The 19,299-nt window shown below is 40.8% G+C and overlaps 1 protein-coding gene across 4 annotated transcripts in view; it reads left to right on the top strand.

Moving 5' to 3' along the window:
* Positions 1-18,697, top strand: part of LOC128654113 (uncharacterized) — a 163,504-nt gene extending 144,807 nt beyond the window's left edge. For all 4 annotated transcript variants that reach the window (XM_053707801.1, XM_053707799.1, XM_053707800.1 and 1 more), the window contains one exon: positions 17,853-18,697. In XM_053707801.1, coding sequence (XP_053563776.1) covers positions 17,853-17,947 — 95 coding nt within the window. In that variant the 3' untranslated portion in view covers positions 17,948-18,697. The remainder of the gene's footprint in view (positions 1-17,852) is intronic.
* The last annotated feature ends 602 nt before the right edge of the window (positions 18,698-19,299 follow it).

Below are 19,299 nucleotides of genomic sequence, written 5' to 3'. Positions count from 1 at the left end.
GCTTCGCAAACCGAACCAGCTTGGAAACCGATGCAAGGCTGGAACAAGGGTAAGCAGGCCAAGAAGCCTGCTGCTGCTACCAAAACAGCATGAAGGAGTAGCCCCGATCCGGGACCGGATCTAGTAGGGGGCAGACTCTCTCTCTTCGCTCAGGCTTGGGCAAGAGATGTTCAGGATCCCTGGGCACTAGAAATAGTTTCTCAGGGTTATCTTCTGGAATTCAAGGAACTGCCCCCAAGGGGAAGGTTCCACATGTTTCACTTATCTTCAAACCAAATAAAGAGACAGGCATTCTTACATTGTGTAGAAGACCTGTTAAAAATGGGAGTGATACACCCAGTTCCAACTGTGGAACAAGGAATGGGGTTTTACTCAAATCTGTTTGTAGTTCCCAAAAAAGAGGGAACTTTCAGACCAATTCTGGATTTAAAGATTCTAAACAAATTTCTCAGAGTGCCATCGTTCAAAATGGAAACTATTCGAACGATTTTACCTACAATCCAGGAGGGTCAATTTATGACTACCGTGGATCTAAAGGATGCGTATCTACATATTCCTATCCACAAAGATCATTATCAGTTCCTAAGGTTCGCCTTTCTGGACAAACATTACCAGTTTGTGGCCCTCCCATTCGGGCTAGCCACTGCTCCAAGGATTTTCACAAAGGTACTCGGGTCCCTTCTAGCGGTTCTAAGACCAAGGGGCATTGCAGTGGCACCTTACTTGGACGACATTCTGATACAAGCGTCGTCTCTTTCAAAGGCAAAGGCTCACACAGACATCGTTCTGGCCTTTCTCAGATCTCACGGGTGGAAGGTGAACATAGAAAAGAGTTCCCTGTCTCCGTCGACAAGAGTTCCTTTCTTGGGGACAATAATAGATTCTTTAGAAATTAAGATTTTCCTGACAGATGTCAGAAAGTCAAAACTTCTAAACGCTTGTCAAGTTCTTCACTCTGTTCCACGACCTTCCATAGCTCAGTGCATGGAAGTAGTAGGGTTGATGGTTGCAGCAATGGACATAGTTCCTTTTGCGCAAATTCATCTATGACCATTACAACTGTGCATGCTGAAACAGTGGAATGGGGACTATACAGACTTGTCTCCAGTGATTCAAGTAGATCAGAAGACCAGAGACTCACTCCGTTGGTGGCTAACCCAGGATCACCTGTCCCAGGGAATGAGCTTCCGCAGACCAGAGTGGGTCATCGTCACGACCGACGCCAGTCTAGTGGGCTGGGGCGCGGTCTGGGACTCCCTGAAAGCTCAGGGTCTATGGTCTCGGGAAGAGTCTCTTCTCCCGATAAACATTCTGGAACTGAGAGCGATATTCAATGCTCTCAGGGCTTGGCCTCAACTAGCAAAGGCCAGATTCATAAGGTTCCAATCAGACAACATGACGACTGTTGCTTACATCAACCATCAGTGGGGAACAAGGAGTTCCCTGGCGATGAGAGAAGTGACCAAAATCATAAAATGGGCGGAGGATCACTCCTGCCACCTATTTGCGATCCACATCCCAGGAGTGGAAAACTGGGAGGCGGGTTATCTGAGTCGTCAGACATTCCATCCGGGGGAGTGGGAACTCCACCCGGAGATATTTGCCCAGTTGACTCAATTATGGGGCATTCCAGACATGGATCTGATGGCGTCTCGTCAGAACTTCAAGGTTCCTTGCTACGGGTCCAGATCCAGGGATCCCAAGGCGACTCTAGTGGATGCATTAGTAGCGCCTTGGGCCTTCAACCTAGCTTATGTGTTTCCACTGTTTCCTCTCATTCCCAGGCTGGTAGCCAGGATCAATCAGGAGAGGGCCTCGGTGATCTTGATAGCTCCTGCGTGGCCACGCAGGACTTGGTATGCAGACCTGGTGAATATGTCATCGGCTCCACCATGGAAGCTACCTTTGAGACAGGATCTTCTAGTACAGGGTCCATTCGAACATCCAAATCTAGTTTCCCTCCAGCTGACGGCTTGGAAATTGAACGCTTGATTTTATCTAAGCGTGGGTTTTCGGATTCTGTGATAGATACTCTGGTACAAGCCAGAAAACCTGTAACTAGAAAAATTTACCATAAAATATGGAAAAGATATATCTGTTGGTGTGAATCCAAGGGATTCTCATGGAGTAAGATCAAAATTCCTAGGATCCTTTCCTTTCTCCAAGAAGGTTTGGATAAGGGATTATCAGCGAGTTCTCTAAAGGGACAGATTTCTGCTTTATCTGTCTTGTTACACAAACGACTGGCAGCTGTGCCAGATGTTCAAGCTTTTGTTCAGGCTTTGGTCAGGATCAAGCCTGTTTACAGACCTTTGACTCCTCCCTGGAGTCTGAATTTAGTTCTTTCAGTTCTTCAAGGGGTTCCGTTTGAACCTCTACATTCCATAGATATCAAGATGTTATCTTGGAAAGTTCTGTTTTTGGTTGCTATTTCTTCTGCTAGAAGAGTTTCTGAGTTATCTGCTCTGCAGTGTAATCCGCCCTATCTGGTGTTCCATTCAGATAAGGTTGTTTTGCGTACTAAACCTGGTTTCCTTCCAAAGGTTGTTTCCAACAAGAATATTAACCAGGAAATAGTTGTGCCTTCTTTGTGTCCGAATCCAGTTTCAGAGAAGGAACGTTTGTTACACAATTTAGATGCAGTTTGTGCTTTAAAGTTCTATTTAGAAGCAACAAAGGATTTCAGACAGACATCTTCTCTGTTTGTCGTTTATTCTGGCAAGAGGAGAGGTCAAAAAGCTACTGCTACCTCTCTTTCCTTTTGGCTGAAAAGCATCATCCGATTGGCTTATGAGACTGCCGGACGGCAGCCTCCCGAACGCATCACAGCTCACTCTACTAGGGCTGTGGCTTCCACATGGGCCTTCAAGAACGAGGCTTCTGTTGATCAGATATGTAAGGCAGCGACTTGGTCTTCCCTGCACACTTTTGCCAAATTCTATAAATTTGATACTTTTGCTTCTTCGGAGGCTATTTTTGGGAGAAAGGTTTTGCAAGCCGTGGTGCCTTCCGTTTAGGTAACCTGATTGGCTCCCTCCCTTCATCCGTGTCCTAAAGCTTTGGTATTGGTTCCCACAAGTTATGGATGATGCCGTGGACCGGACACACCAATGTTGGAGAAAACAGAATTTATGCTTACCTGATTAATTACTTTCTCCAACAGTGTGTACGGTCGAAGGCCCGCCCTGGTTTTTTAATCAGGTTTGATGAATTTCTTTCTTTAACTACAGTCACCACGGCACCCTATAGTTTCTCCTGTTTTTTCTCCTGTCCGGCAGGTTGAATGACTGGGGTGGGCGGAGCCTAGGAGGGACTATATGGACAGCTTTTGCTGTGCTCTTTGCCATTTCCTGTTGGGGAAGAGAATATTCCCACAAGTTATGGATGACGCCGTGGACCGGACACACCGTTGGAGAAAGTAATTTATCAGGTAAGCATAAATTCTGTTTTCTTGGTGCTCCTCTCATACATTTTCTTGGCATTTTTTTAGAATTCCTAGGATTTTACAGTTCCTTCAGGATGGTTTGGATAAGGGTTTGTCTGCAAATACTTTGAATGGACAAATCTCTGCCCTTTCTGTCTTATTTCATAGTTATTCACCGTTTTGTTCAGGCTTTGGTTCGTATCAAACCTGTTTTTAAGTCTATTTCTCCTCCTTGGAGTCTCAATTTGGTTTTAAGGATTTTGCAGGCTCCTCCTTTTAAGCCTATGCATTCTTTGGATATTAAACTACTTTCTTGGAAAGTGTTATTTCTTTTGGCTATCTCTTCTGTTAGAAGAGTTTTGGAGTTGTCAGCTCTCTTGTGAGTCTCCTTATCTGATTTTCCATCAAGATAAAGCTGTTTTGCGGACTTCGTTTAAATTTCTGCCTAAAGTTGTGAATTCTAACAACATTAATAGGGAAATTGTTGTTCCTTTCTTGTGTCCTAATCCTAAGAATTCTCTTGAAAGATTTCTACATTCTTTGGATGTGGTAAGAGCTTTGAAATACTATTTTGAGGCTACTAAGGATTTCAGAAAGACTTCTAGTTTATTTGTTATTTTCTCTGGTTCCAGGAAAGGTCAGAAAGCCTCTAACATTTCTTTGGCATTTTGGTTGAAACTTTTGAGTCACAAAGCTTATTTGGAGGCGGGGCAGTCTCCGCCTCAGAGAATTACAGCGCATTCTACTAGATCAGTTGCCACTTCTTGGGCTTTCAAGAATGAAGCTTCAGTTGATCAGATTTGCAAAGCAGCAACTTGGTCTTCTTTGCATACATTTACTAAATGTTACCATTTTTATGTATTTGCTTCTTCTAAAGCAGTGTTTGGTAGAAAAGTTATTCATACAGCTGTCTGTTTGATTCTATTGCCTATGTTTTGAGTTTTTTGAATTTTTTTTTAAGAAAACTTAATTATTATTTGGCTTTAATTTCTCAGCAGAAATAGCTGTTTTTATTTTATCCCTCCCTCTCTAGTGACTTTGTGGATTTCCACATCTTCGGTATTATATCCCATACATCACTAGCTCATGGACTCTTGCCACTTACATGAAAGAAAACATAATTTATGTAAGAACTGATAAATTCATTTCTTTCATAGTGGCAAGAGTCCATGAGACCTGCCCTATTTTTTGGTGGTTATGATTTTTTGTATATTATTTTTCCAGTTCCTTTTTTTGTATGCTTTTTTTTTTACTCCTTTTACACCTCACTACTTGGCTATATGTTAAACTAAGGTATGAGTGTGGAGGGAGGTGTATTTATAGGCATTTTAAGGTTTGGGAAACTTTGCCCCCTCCTGGTAGAAATGTATATCCCATATGTCACTAGCTCATGGACTCTTGCCACTATGAAATAAATGAATTTATCAGGTAAGTTCTTACATAAATTATGTTTTTTAATTAAAATTTGAATAAACAAGTTTATAAACAATAGCGTGTATGTCTCTACATATACCCAAGGGCCTTTGGGTAAATGTATATAACTGTGATCTTCACATAGGGGCTCCCATATGCCTCTGCTCAAATAAATGCACTACTACCACAGTGATCACCTGGTTATTAAACTTATATAGGGGCTTAAAAACAAGGGGCCTTGGGGGTCTTTTTCGGGCCTGTTATAAGTGTGCATATAAGTATGTATTTTTTTATTTTTAAATGTTTTTACTTTCAAACTCTCTGTGTCATGCCGTTTTAAACTGCAAACTATTGCCTTTCAAACAGGGGGTTTGAAAACTTGCTGCCTATCCAGCTCCCTTATACCCTCTTAACCTGCCTGGCACTTCTGAGTTTTCGGAAGCTTTGTAATGTAATCACACATATACGTGGTGATGTCAGCGGCATCCTCGGATTCCCCTGGTGATGCCTGACCAATAGACTACCAGGGATGCAGGGGTAAATGCAGGTGGGGGACACAATGAGCTCACATGGTCATCATTTGCACTAAATACATTGTGACGCCACCTTATTTGAAGGACCACTCAATGCAGAATTATATATTTAACTAGTGCATGATAAAAAGACAATGATTTAACCTACTCTTCAAATAAGCAGTATATTTCTTTCTGACACATTTATTATTATTTTTTTCTCCCATTTTCCGGTCCCTTGTATCATGTGACACATGTCAGCCAATCACAGACTAGTATATGTATACCCTGTGAACTTCTGCACATGCTCAGTAGGATCTTGTTCCCCAGATAGTATTATCAAAATTTGATAATTGAAGTAAATTGGACAGTGTCTTAAAACTGCATGCTCTTTCTGAATCATAAACGTTTATTTCTTTCCAATGGCATGTAGAGTCCACAAATCCATTCAATTACTGATGGGAAATTCATAAATTCACCTCCTGGCCAGCAGGAGGAGGCTAAGAACACCCCAGCCAGAGTTTAAGCACTCCCCCACTACCCATACCCCCCCAGTCATTTTTTGCCTCTGTAACTAGGAGGAGGTAAAGATGGTGTTTGAAGACATTTAAAGGGACAGTCTACACCAGAATTGTTATTGTTTAAAAAGAAAGATAATCCCTTTTTTACCCATTCCCCAGTTTTGCATAACCAACACAGTTATATTTATATATTTTTTACCTCTGTGATTATCTTGTATCTAAGCCTCTGGATACTGCCCCTTTATTTCAGTTCTTTTGACAGACTCCCAGGTAACTTCATGTGCATAAGCACAGTGTTATCTATATGAAAAACTTGAACTAACACCCTCTGGTGGTGAAAAACCTGTTAAAATGCATTCTTAAGAGGCGGCCTTCAAGGTCTAAGAAATTAGCATATGAACCTCCTAGGTTAAGCTTTCAATTAAGAATACCAAGAGAACAAAGAAAATTTGGTGATAAAAGTAAATTGGAAAATTGTTTAAAATGACATGCCCTATCTGAATCATGAAAGTTTTTTTTGGACTAGACTGTCCCTTTAAGTTATTTAATGGGTAGTTTCCCTTTCAAGACAGGACTGGGGTTATGCTGTGTCCATGTAAACCTCTTAGTAAGAGTATTGGTAGCTGTTAAATGTTGCGGACAACTTCTCTGTTCTCATTTTAACAATGTATGCTAACACCCCCTCTAGGTAACCAGTGTTTCGTTTTTTACACTGCTTTCCTTTCTTCTCAGGTCCCTGTCAGATGTCTGGATGAAGCTGACAGACCTAGAAGTGCTGTGTCTGCCCCACAGCAGAGACTTCTAAAGGCAAGTGTCTTTCTTTTATTATTCCAGGACACAGAAGGACACTGGGAAAGGAGTTATACCTCCTGTATACCCTGAGCCTTGGGGACTTTATTCAAATCCTTTTACATCAAGGATTCATTTTACATTGGGCAGTATATAATTTTGTCATATATATTCAAGCAGGCCACTGTGCACTTAAAAGCTGACAGATCCATTTATTAGGATCTTTATCAGCTTGGGAGAGGCTGTCGGCTATTTCTGGGGCAATTTCTGATATTCAGAAAGCACTCTCTCAGCTTATTCTGTTTTTTATTCAATAACAGTATTAACATTAGGCGCCATTATTTTACATTTTAGTAGACGCCACAGCTCTTTTCGCGCCTTTCACTGTGCTTGCTATCACGTGATGCTTATGCATCGTCATTCCTAGCTTCAGTCATTCAGGTCTCCGCTGAATGACTGCAACTAATGATTTGCAGCTATTTAGCTTTTCTAAAGAGCGTTCTTGCAGCCTTCTCTTCAGTCTATCACTATAAAATCGTTCTCTTTTGGATGAGTTTTTCGGTTTGTGAGGTGTAGGGTAAGACATTCCAGTATTTGCTAAAGCATATATATGTGCCTGTTAAAGTTAAAATAATGTACATATATTAAATTAATTCTCATTTAATTTATTTTAATAATTTTATTCATCTTTATTAATTTATTTGTATTACATTATGGAGGACAGAGTGGATATGGTTAAAGACATTATTTTGCTATCTGGAGATAAATGTTTATACTGTGAGGAAGTTGTTGTTGTTTCTCCTGCACAGCTTTGTTCTTCATGTTTGTCTCATATGCTTCATTTAAAGTCTAAAAAATTTAAGTTTAAATCTTTGTCTGTAGCTTCAAAATGTTTTAACCCCTCTGAGCCCTCTACTTCTCAGGACTCTTCTGCCCTAGACATGCCTCAAATTTCTCCTCTGTCCCTGTCCCTAGTAGTTGCACCAGCAGTCCCCTTCACTCAGCTCAGTCTCTTTCTAGAGGGATTTTTTTTGCCAGGAGACTTTGCGACTCAGCTTCAATCGGCTGTTTCTTCTGCACTGAGCTTATTACCTTTATCGGGCAGATAAACACTAAACATGTTTCTTCTGATTTTGGAACTTCTTCCTATGACAAGACTGCGTTTGTCAATTTATCTTAAATTTCTGATGATGATCATTCCTCAGCAGCTTCTGAGGGTGAAATCTCTGATTCTGACTCTGCTTCAGATAATCCATAAAATTTTGAAGAGGTTAATTTTAGATTTAAGCTTGAACACCTTTGTTTACTTCTTAAAGAGGTATTAGCTACTTTGGATTATTATTATTATCGGTTATTTGTAGAGGGTCAACCTATTCCACAGCGCTATAAACATAGGAGGAATACAAGGAAACATTTATAGGGATCAGATGAGTAGAGGGCCCTGCCAAGAGTCGCACTGTTGTAGTCAGCTCTAAAGAAGGTGATCTACAAACAGCGTGGCTCTTAGGCTTACATGCTAAGGGGGTTCAAGGGGATAGCAATGGAGGAGAGGAAACGGTATAAAGAAAGGTTAGTGTAGGTTGTATGCATCCCTGAACAGTAGAGTCTTTAGGGAGCGCTTGAAGATTTCAAAACTAGTGGAGAGTCTTGTGGAGCGAGGCAGAGAGTGCCACAAGATAGGAGCGAGTCTGGAGAAGTCCTGTAAGCGGGAGTGTGAGGAGGTAACAAGAGAGGAGGAGAGTAGGAGGTCATGAGCAGAGTATCTGGAGACAATGTCTGAGATATAGGGGGGAGCAATACAGTTGAGGGTTTTGTATGTCAGAGTGAGAATTGTGTGTTTAATCCTGGAGGCAAGAGGAAGCCAGTAAAGGGATTGGCAGAGAGGCGCAGCAGATGAAGAGCGACGTGTAAGGAAGATGAGCCTGGCAGAGGCATTCATTATGGATTGTAAAGGAGCTAGGCGGCAGCTGGGGAGACCAGAGAGGACAGAGTTACAGTTATCGAGGCAGGAAAGGATGAGAGAGTGGATTAAAATCTTAGTTGTGTCTTGTGTAATTTTATTTATTTAATGTTTTTAAGGTGGAAGCAGCAGGATTTAGCCAAGGACTGAATGTGAGGAGTGAAAGAAAGATCTGAGTCAAGTGTGACCCCCAAGACTTTGGGCATGCGGGGTAGGGGTAATGATGGAGTTGTCGACAGTTTTATAAAGAGATTGGGGGTGGAGATTTTTGAAGAAGGGGGGGAAATAAGGAGCTCAGTTTTGGAGAGATTTAGCTTGAGGTAGTGAGAGGACATCCAGGAAGAGATGTGAGAAAGACAGTTAGTGACACGGGTTAGCAAGGAAGGAGATAGGTCTGGTGCAGAGAAGTAGATTTGGGTGTCGTCGGCATACAAATGATATTGGAACCCGTGGGACTTTATTAGGGACTTTATTAGGGAACCTAATAATGACATGTAGATTGAGAAGGGGACCTAGGACAGAGCCTTGCTGTATCCCAACAGAAAGTGGTGATGGGGCAGAGAAGGCCCCAGAGAAGGCTACACTCAAGGTACGGTTTGACAGGTAGGAAGAGAACCATGAGAGGGCTGTGTCACAAATGCCGAAGGATTGGTGGGTTTGGAGCAAAAGAGGATGGACAACAGTATCAAAGGCTGCGGACAGATCAAGGTGGATAAGCAGAGAGAAGTGGCCTTTTCATTTTGCTGTAAGTAGGTCGTTGGTAACCTTAACGATTGCGGTCTCTGTGTAGTGATGGGGTCGAAATCCAGATTGCAGTTGGTCGAGGAGGGAGTTTAATGTAAGGAAATGGGATTGGCATGCATATACTAGCTTTTTGAGAAGCTAAGAGGAAGGAGGGAAATAGGGCGGTAGTTGGATGGGAGGTTGAATCAAGAGAAGGTTTTTTGAGGATAGGTGTGACCAGTGCATGTTTCAGAGATGAGGGAAATATACCGGTGCTGAGGAAGAGGTTGAAAATGTGTGTGAGTATAGGAGTAAGGGTAGAAGAGAGGGAGGGGAGCAGCTATGAGGGGATAGGGTCAAGAGGACAGGTAGGTAACAGTGGATGTTCCAGATTCCAAACCTTTGGAAACTCCTAAGATTTCTAAACTATTATACTAAGTCCAAGTCTCTGGAATTTTTTCCAGTCCCTGATCATATGTCTGACATCATCACTAAGGAATGGGAGAGACCAGGGATTCCTTTTTCCCCTTCTACTAATTTTTAGAATTTTTTTCTGACTCTATTGTGGAATACTGTCCCTAAAGTTGATGGAGCTATTTCTACTTTAGCTAAAAAAAAAAAAAAATACTATTCCTCTGGAGGATAGTACCTCTTTTAAGGACCCCATGGATAGCAAATTGGAGGGGTAATTAAGAAGAATTTTCCTTCAGCTTAGTCTTCTTTGGCAGCCGGTTGCTAGTATTGCGGCAGTTGCTGGAGCAGCCACCTTGTCATGTTCTGTCTCAGGATATCATGTGAGAGCCTCATTGTCTGGAACAGTTGCTTTAAAGGAAGATTAGTAGAAGCCATACTGATTGAAAATGATAACAAATTTATTTAAACAACAAAATACTTTGATTAAGCAAATACTTGCAGAATCTTTAAATATGCTACTCAGGTATGTTAAGACCACATACGGCAGGAGTGAAAATAAACAAACAAAGTAAGCAGAGATGCAGATTCAAAAAGGAAAGTCTTTCTCCTGGTAATAACTGAAAAGTAAGATTTGCACAAGGCAGAAAACAACTTGTAAACTGGTAACAGGTTTAAAGGTAAAGTCTTTCTCCTGGTAATTGCTGAGTGCAGGAATTGCACAAGGCAGGAAACAGACTTGTGAACTGGTAACAGGTGTAAAGGTAAAGTCTTTCTCCTGGTTATAGCTGAGTGCAGGAATTGCACAAGGCAGGAAACAAACTTGTGAACTGGTAACAGGTGTAAAGGTAAAGTCTTTCTCCTGGTTATAGCTGAGTGCAGGAATTGCACAAGGCAAGAAACAAACTTGTGAACTGGTAACAGGTTTACAAGGTATTACCAGGAGAAAGCCTTTACCTTTAAACAGGTGCAAAGGTGAAGTCTTTCTCCTGGCAATAGCTGAGTGCAGGTATTGCATAAAGCAGGAAACAAACTTGTAGATTGGTAACAGGTTTAAAGGTAAAGGCTTTCTCCTGGTAATACCTTGTAAACAGGTGCAAAGGTGAAATCTTTCTCCAAAGAAGTACAGGAAACAGGTTCTGACTTGACAAAACAGATCCAATGTGAAGACCCTAATGCAGACTAAAAGCCATCCTTAAATAGGGAGGTTTTGCACAGGGTTGGTTCTGATTAATTCCAGAATTGAGAACACCTGTGTGTTGCACAAGTGTAATAACAAGTAAGGCAAATAGTTATTTATCAGATCTTTTAAGTTCCTTGCTATTACTAGAACTGGCTGTGGCTCAACACACAAGCAAACCGACTTGCAAGCAAACAGGAATAGTAACCACAGAGCCACAGGTTCAAATCCCCACACAGCCCTTCTTAGCAGAATGCCTCCCAGACCTTTTCTTTTTAATCTGGAGGCTTGGTTCATGACAGATGCCCCCTCCAAAGAGAGCACTCCGGGCACTCAAAGCCTGTTCAAACATCTGAAGGTGGGATTTACGAACAAGTGTTCCATTTGAAGCCCTAATACAATCAGATGGAATTGATTCTTTGCTTGGAACAGCTACCTGAGATTAGGGACCCTTAGAAGATACCCCTGTAGGCATAACAAGAGCTGAAAAACCAAGACTGTTTTGATTTAGAGGTTCCTGATTATACCCAGCAGCTTGCAATGGACTGGCTGATGGGCAGAGAACCTCCGGGTAGGAAAAGTCCTCTCCTTCAGAGTCAAGGAATTTGTTATCTGGGTCATATCTGCCTGATGGGTAGAGTACCTCCGGGTAAGGTATGACCTCTCCTTCAGAGTCCAGGAATTCATTTTCTGTGTCATTTATATCCAATTCAACCATCTCATCCAATTCTTTCTCAGTCAATGAGTAGCTGGGTGAAGGTGGTGCAAGGAGGTGTGGATCTTTAGAATTGGCAGAGTCTGATTCAGCTGGAAGGTTTGTCACTTTTATGTCTGATGAGTGACTTTTGTTAGCTCGATCTCCAGCCAGGGCAGAAACAAGGTAATGTGCAGGATTTCCAGGAGGTATTTTTGCAGAGTTCCCCAATGTGGTTGATGCAGAAACAGACGTAGTGGTATGGGTAATGGATGTAGTTGGAGTTATACTCCCAATGACCATGTGTTTCAAATCAGGTACCATTTCTTGAAGCGTGTTAGAAACGGTTGTTTGTAGAATAGATGTATTCTCCATAGCTGGGTCATCTCCAGGGGTATCATACAGTTTGCTAGTGGAAGTATAATTTGTTCCCTTAACATCAGAGTCCATTTTAAACTTGGTTGTATCTCGACTTGATCCTCTAGGAGGTCTTACTGGACACCCTGTGATGCGGTGACCAGGTCCCCCACAATAGAAACAGAGGTTAAGTTGTCTTGGCCGAATTTTCTCCTCTTCTGTTAAGGGTTCTTTAAAACCTTTCTTTGTTTGGGAGGTAACTTTAGACAAGGTTTCGGTTGGGAGAGATAACATTTCCACCAGCTCCATAAAGTTAATGAGTATGTCCTTAATAAACTTTAACACTGAATCCAATACAGCAATAATCCCAGAGGGCTCTCTTTTACGGTCTTCACATTCTGTCATGTTCTGTCTCAGGATATCATGTGAGAGCCTCATTATCTGGAACAGTTGCTTTAAAGGAAGATTAGTAGAAGCCATACTGATTGAAAATGATAACACATTTATTTAAACAACAAAATACTTTGATTAAGCAAATACTTGCAGAATCTTTAAATATGCTACTCATGTATGTTAAGACCACATACGGCAGGAGTGAAAATAAACAAACAAAGTAAGCAGAGATGCAGATTCAAAAAGGAAAGTCTCCTGGTAATAACTGAAATGTAAGATTTGCACAAGGCAGGAAACAGACTTGTGAACTGGTAACAGGTGTAAAGGTAAAGTCTTCTGGTTATAGCTGAGTGCAGGAATTGCACAAGGCAGGAAACAAACTTGTGAACTGGTAACAGGTTTAAAGGTAAAGTCTTTCTCCTGGTTATAGCTGAGTGCAGAAATTGCACAAGGCAGGAAACAAACTTGTGAACTGGTAACAGGTTTAAAGGTAAAGTCTTTCTCCTGGTTATAGCTGAGTGCAGGAATTGCACAAGGCAGGCAGGAAACAAACTTGTGAACTGGTAACAGGTTTAAAGGTAAAGGCTTTCTCCTGGTAATACCTTGTAAACAGGTGCAAAGGTGAAGTCTTTCTCCTGGCAATAGCTGAGTGCAGGTATTGCATAAAGCAGGAAACAAACTTGTAGATTGGTAACAGGTTTAAAGGTAAAGGCTTTCTCCTGGTAATACCTTGTAAACAGGTGCAAAGGTGAAATCTTTCTCCAAAGAAGTACAGGAAACAGGTTCTGACTTGACAAAACAGATCCAATGTGAAGACCCTAATGCAGACTAAAAGCCATCCTTAAATAGGGAGGTTTTGCACAGGGTTGGTTCTGATTAATTCCAGAATTGAGAACACCTGTGTGTTGCACAAGTGTAATAACAAGTAAGGCAAATAGTTATTTATCAGATCTTTTAAGTTCCTTGCTATTACTAGAACTGTCTGTGGCTCAACACACAAGCAAACCGACTTGCAAGCAAACAGGAATAGTAACCACAGAGCCACAGGTTCAAATCCCCACACAGCCCATCTTAGCAGAATGCCTCCCAGACCTTTTCATTTTAATCTGGAGGCTTGGTTCATGACACACCTATTGGTGTGATTTCTTAGCTGAATTGATTTTGGAAGAAACTCCTTTAGAGGAGATTCAAGATTTAATAAAGGCTTTAAAATGAGCTAATCCTTTATTTGTTATGCTAATATGCAGGTTGTTCGCCTGAGTGCTAAGTGCTCAGGCTTTGCTGTCCTGTCTCTCAGGGCTTTATGGCTAAAATCATAGCCAGACTTCTTTTTTTACCTCCAGCTGTGTGGAGCGGTGGTTCTGAAGCTGGTCAATTTTTTACAGCACTACCGCTTTCCCAGCGACACCCCCTCCATAGTTTTATAGAGTTATCCCTCTGTGATACGGCCCTTATTATTCATGTTTTGGGGAAAAGCCTCATATTTGGCTATATTGTATAAAGACCATCCCCATACATTTTCAGTGGGCAATACGAACTGTGTATCTGAAAAAAGGGATATTTGGACTATCAGCACATTATAGTTTGTGGACCAAGTTTGTACTCGCGCTGTGGACATCAATACCATTTATGCTGCAACATACCTCACATGTTTGAGGGTGTATCTTGTAAGTGTACATCGTTTTACTTATTTTATAAGAAAGTGGAAACCTTTTAATCTGCACTTAGATTGTTTTGTGTCCCCCTTTTGTGTCCCCCTTTTTGCGCTCCACCGCTTCTGTATTTATAGATTCCTTTTATCCTGCTGCTTTTTTCACGGAGCTCACACCAGTGTTTTGGAAGGGAGCTGCATGGTGGACACAAGATATGGACATCCCAAAAAAGAGAATAAGTATCTGTTCCTTACTCTTTTTTACACAGACTGTTTAAGATATTGTGCAAAGTGCATACCTCTTTGGAACAGACTCTTAAGTTTTGTGTATCATTTTCTATATCATTTCTCACTGCATCTTTTATGTTATGTTATGATTGCATATGTTATGTGTATTGTGGCTCTACATTAATATTGTGTTACAACAATAGTATTGAATTGATTTTGGAAGAAACTCCTTTAGAGGAGATTCAAGATTTAATAAAGGCTTTTAAATTAGCTAATCCTTTATTTGTTATGCTAATATGCAGGTTGTTCGCCTGAGTGCTAAGTGCTCAGGCTTCGCTGTCCTGTCTCTCAGGGCTTTATGGCTAAAATCATAGCCAGACTTCTTTTTTTACCTCCAGCTGTGTGGAGCGGTGGTTCTGAAGCTGGTCAATTTTTTACAGCACTACCGCTTTCCCAGCGACACCCCCTCCATAGTTTTATAGAGTTATCCCTCTGTGATACGGCCCTTATTATTCATGTTTTGGGGAAAAGCCTCATATTTGGCTATATTGTATAAAGACCATCCCCATACATTTTCAGTGGGCAATACGAACTGTGTATCTGAAAAAAGGGATATTTGGACTATCAGCACATTATAGTTTGTGGACCAAGTTTGTACTCACGCTGTGGACATCAATACCATTTATGCTGCAACATACCTCACATGTTTGAGGGTGTATCTTGTAAGTGTACATCGTTTTACTTATTTTATAAGAAAGTGGAAACCTTTTAATCTGCACTTAGATTGTTTTGTGTCCCCCTTTTGTGTCCCCCTTTTTGCGCTCCACCGCTTCTGTATTTATAGATTCCTTTTATCCTGCTGCTTTTTTCACGGAGCTCACACCAGTGTTTTGGAAGGGAGCTGCATGGTGGACACAAGATATGGACATCCCAAAAAAGAGAATAAGTATCTGTTCCTTACTCTTTTTTACACAGACTGTTTAAGATATTGTGCAAAGTGCATACCTCTTTGGAACAGACTCTTAAGTTTTGTGTATCATTTTCTATATCATTTCTCACTGCATCTTTTATGTTATGTTATGATTGCATATGTTATGTGTATTGTGGCTCTACATTAATATTGTGTTACAACAATAGTATTGAATTGATTTTGGAAGAAACTCCTTTAGAGGAGATTCAAGATTTAATAAAGGCTTTTAAATTAGCTAATCCTTTATTTGTTATGCTAATATGCAGGTTGTTCGCCTGAGTGCTAAGTGCTCAGGCTTCGCTGTCCTGTCTCTCAGGGCTTTATGGCTAAAATCATAGCCAGACTTCTTTTTTTACCTTTGTTTGGCCCTGGTCTTGATTCTATAATTTCCTTCCTTCCTTCCTCAAGATAAGAAGGCAAAACCTTGTCAGTCTAATTTTCGTTCCTTTCGTAATTTCAAGGGACAGAAATCTTCTTCAACCAAGCCTGATCAGCCCAAGAGCTCCTGGAAGCCTAACGAGTCTGGGAACAAAAACAAGCAAGCCAAGAAGCCTTCCTCTGACAATAAGTCAACATGAAGGGGCGGCCCCCGATCCAGGATCATATTGTGTAGAGGGCAGATTATCCTTATTTCGAGACACTTGCATTCGGGACGTCCCAGACCCTTGGGCTGTGGAAGTGGTTTCCCAAGGTTACAGGATAGCTTTCAAATCTTGCCATCCAAAAGGCAGATTTCTACTATCAAGACTCTCTTCAAACCCGGTAAAAGGAGAGATTGTCTGACCAGACAATCTTTTCATCCAGGAGAGTGGGCTCTTCATCTGGAGATATTCTCAAAGATTACCCTCAGACAGGGAATTCCGGAAATAGACCTCATGTCTTCTCATCCTCAATAGCAAGTTGCCCAGTTACGGGTCCAGATCAAGGGACCCTCAAGCAGTCCTGGTAGACGCATTGGCAGTTCTTTGGGAGTTCAATCTGATGTATGTGTTCCTTCAGTTTGCTCTTCTTCCCAGAGTTGTAGCCCGCATCAAACAAGAGCGGGCCTCAGTGATCCTAGTTGCTCCAGGCTGGCCTCACAGGACTTGGTTTGCGAATCTTGTCAAGATGTCGTTCTCCCCTCCGTAGAGGTTACCTCTGAGGAAAGACCTTCTTTAAGGTACTTTTCTTCATCAAAATCTAGATTCTCTGAGGCTGACTATGTGGATATTTAACGCTTAGCCTTATCAAGAAGGGGTTTTTCAGATAGGGTCATTGACACTTTGTTTCAAGCTTGTAAACCTGTCACATGTCGGATTTATCATAAGATCTGGCGCACTTACCTTTTTTGCTGCGAATCCCTAGGTTTTCCTTGGCACAAGGTGAGAATTACTCAGATTCTGTTATTTCTCCAAGAGGGTTTGGAGAAAGGTTTATCTGCTAGTTCTTTAAAGGGTCAGATATTAGCCCTTTCAGTTTTGTTACACAAGAAGTTAGCTAATTTTCCTGATGTTCAGTCCTTTGTTCAGGCTCTGGTCAGAATCAGGAGATCATAGTTCTTTTTGCCCTAACCCTTCTCAAAAGGAATGTCTTCTTCACAACTTGGATGTGGTTTGTGCCTTCTATCTCTATCTCCAGGCTACAAAGTCTTCTGCCTTGTTTGTGGTGTATGCTGGTAAGCGCAAAGGTCAAAAACCTACTGCAACTACTCTCTCTTTTTGGCTGAGGAGTATCATTCATTTGGCCTATGTGGAAGCTGGACAGCAGCCTCCAGAGAGGTTTACGACTCATTCTACTCGTGCTGTTTCTTCATCCTGGGCCTTTAAGAATGAAGCTTCCATGGAACAAAGCTGTAAGGCGGCTATTTGGTCTTCCTTACATACTTTCTAAATTTTACTAATTTGATGTTTTTGCCTCAGCTGAGGCTTCTTTTGGGAGAAAAGTTCTTCAAGTGGTGGTGCCTTCAGTTTAGGTCCACCTTTATTTTAATCTCCCTCCCTATCCATTCTGTGTCCTCTCTTGCTTGGGTATTGGTTTCCCATCAGTAATTGAATGGATTCGTGGACTCTCCATGCCATTGGAAAGAAAACAAAATGTATGCTAACATATTTTCTTTGCTGGCATGGAGAGTCCACGACTCGCCCTATAAGTATATTTAAGGCAGAATTAATTAAATGTTTTCTTAACCTTCAGACACCTATATACCCTAGTGTTCTCCTACCTTTCCTTTATTCCCTCGGCTGAATGACTGGGGGAGTATGGGTAGTGGGGGAATGCTTAAGCTCTGGCTGGTGTGTTCTTTGCCTCCTCCTGCTGGCCAAGAGATGAATTTCTCATAAGTAATTGAATGGATTTGTGGACTCTCCATGCCAGGAAAGAATAGAATTTATCAGGTAAGCATACATTTTGTTTTTGACTGTGTCTCCTCAAGGGGTTGATGGAAGTTTTAAAAAAAAAATTGCAATTGTTATTGAAATTGCAGTAAACTATAAATGTATTCATAAAAATATTCTTTATGTATGCTAAACATGTTATACATAAATATGCGTGACTATACGAATAAAGATCAGTTATAAAGTAGTGCTACATGTCACATTTAACAGTCTTGTATAAATATTATTTATTAACTATTTGTGGACATTTGCAGGTGGATGCTGCCGGACATCTCCTTCTGATATTGCAAATTTGGAAAAGGTTCTGCGGCCAAAGCCAGGTCACATTGACCAAACAAATGACCTGTAGATGAAGGATGGACTGTAATATAATGTAAAATTAGTCATTACCATTTTCTGCTTGATTTAATCTGAAAGTAAATGTGTCTCTTATTATTTGTGTAAACATAATTTGCATCTGTATGTGCACTTTATTTTTTTTTTTTTTATGAAAATCTGCTGATTACAAGAACAAAATCTCTTACTGGTCTGTGCAGATTTGTTTTTCTTGTCAACTAATTAGAAGTAGCACCAATATGTATATGATAAAAGATGTAGCATTTCTAGCCATTTCTCCAGTATTAATAAATGACAGGCAAATGTTACTAATTTTATCAGGACTTCAAAAACCTCCAGCTTGGGAGACCACTTGAAAATAGCCACTAGACTAATTCTTGTATATTACTAAGACTAAAAACATAAATGAACAATCTATGCAACTTTACTATTGTTCACCACCCTCTACTTACCATTTTAAAGATTGGTCTCTCACAAAGTAACCCCTAAATAGTGCTTGCAAAACCAGGATAATTTAAGGGGAGTCAAAGGTGTAAACTAATTAATACATGAAGTGTCCATTGGAAAGATGCAAAAGTGTAATTTATGTGTCTAGTTTTACAGATAGCAGAGACATGAATTTATTCTGAAAGTTAATTTAATACTACTGTAAAGGCTGCACCGTGTACAATCATCATAACATTCTAGTCTTTGTATTAGTTTATGGACAAATCACTAGCTGATTCCCTTTTAAAGGAAAAGTAAACTTTTTTCAATAACCAGGCAGCATTTGCAATTATTCATAAAATAAGTATGAGTTTCATTCATCATTTTTTTTTTACATCTCTCGATATCGTACTTTCTTTCATGTAATTAGCAAGAGTCCATGAGCTAGTGACGTATGGGATATACATTCCTACCAGGAGGGGCAAAGTTTCCCAAACCTCAAAATGCCTATAAATACACCCCTCACCACACCCACAATTCAGTTTTACAAACTTTGCCTCCGATGGAGGTGGTGAAGTAAGTTTGTGCTAGATTCTACGTTGATATGCGCTCCGCAGCAAGTTGGAGCCCGGTTTTCCTCTCAGCGTGCAGTGAATGTCAGAGGGATGTGAGGAGTATTGCCTATTTGAATGCAGTGATCTCCTTCTAAGGGGTCTATTTCATAGGTTCTCTGTTATCGGTCGTAGAGATTCATCTCTTACCTCCCTTTTCAGATCGACGATATACTCTTATATATACCATTACCTCTGCTGATTCTCGTTTCAGTACTGGTTTGGCTATCTACTATATGTAGATGAGTGTCCTGGGGTAAGTAAGTCTTATTTTCTGTGACACTCCTAGCTATGGTTGGGCACTTTGTTTATAAAGTTCTAAATATAT

This window comes from Bombina bombina, chromosome 3, assembly GCF_027579735.1.
Source record: "Bombina bombina isolate aBomBom1 chromosome 3, aBomBom1.pri, whole genome shotgun sequence".
Classification (NCBI taxonomy): Eukaryota; Metazoa; Chordata; class Amphibia; order Anura; family Bombinatoridae; genus Bombina; species Bombina bombina.
This window is presented reverse-complemented; position numbering and strand designations above follow the sequence as displayed.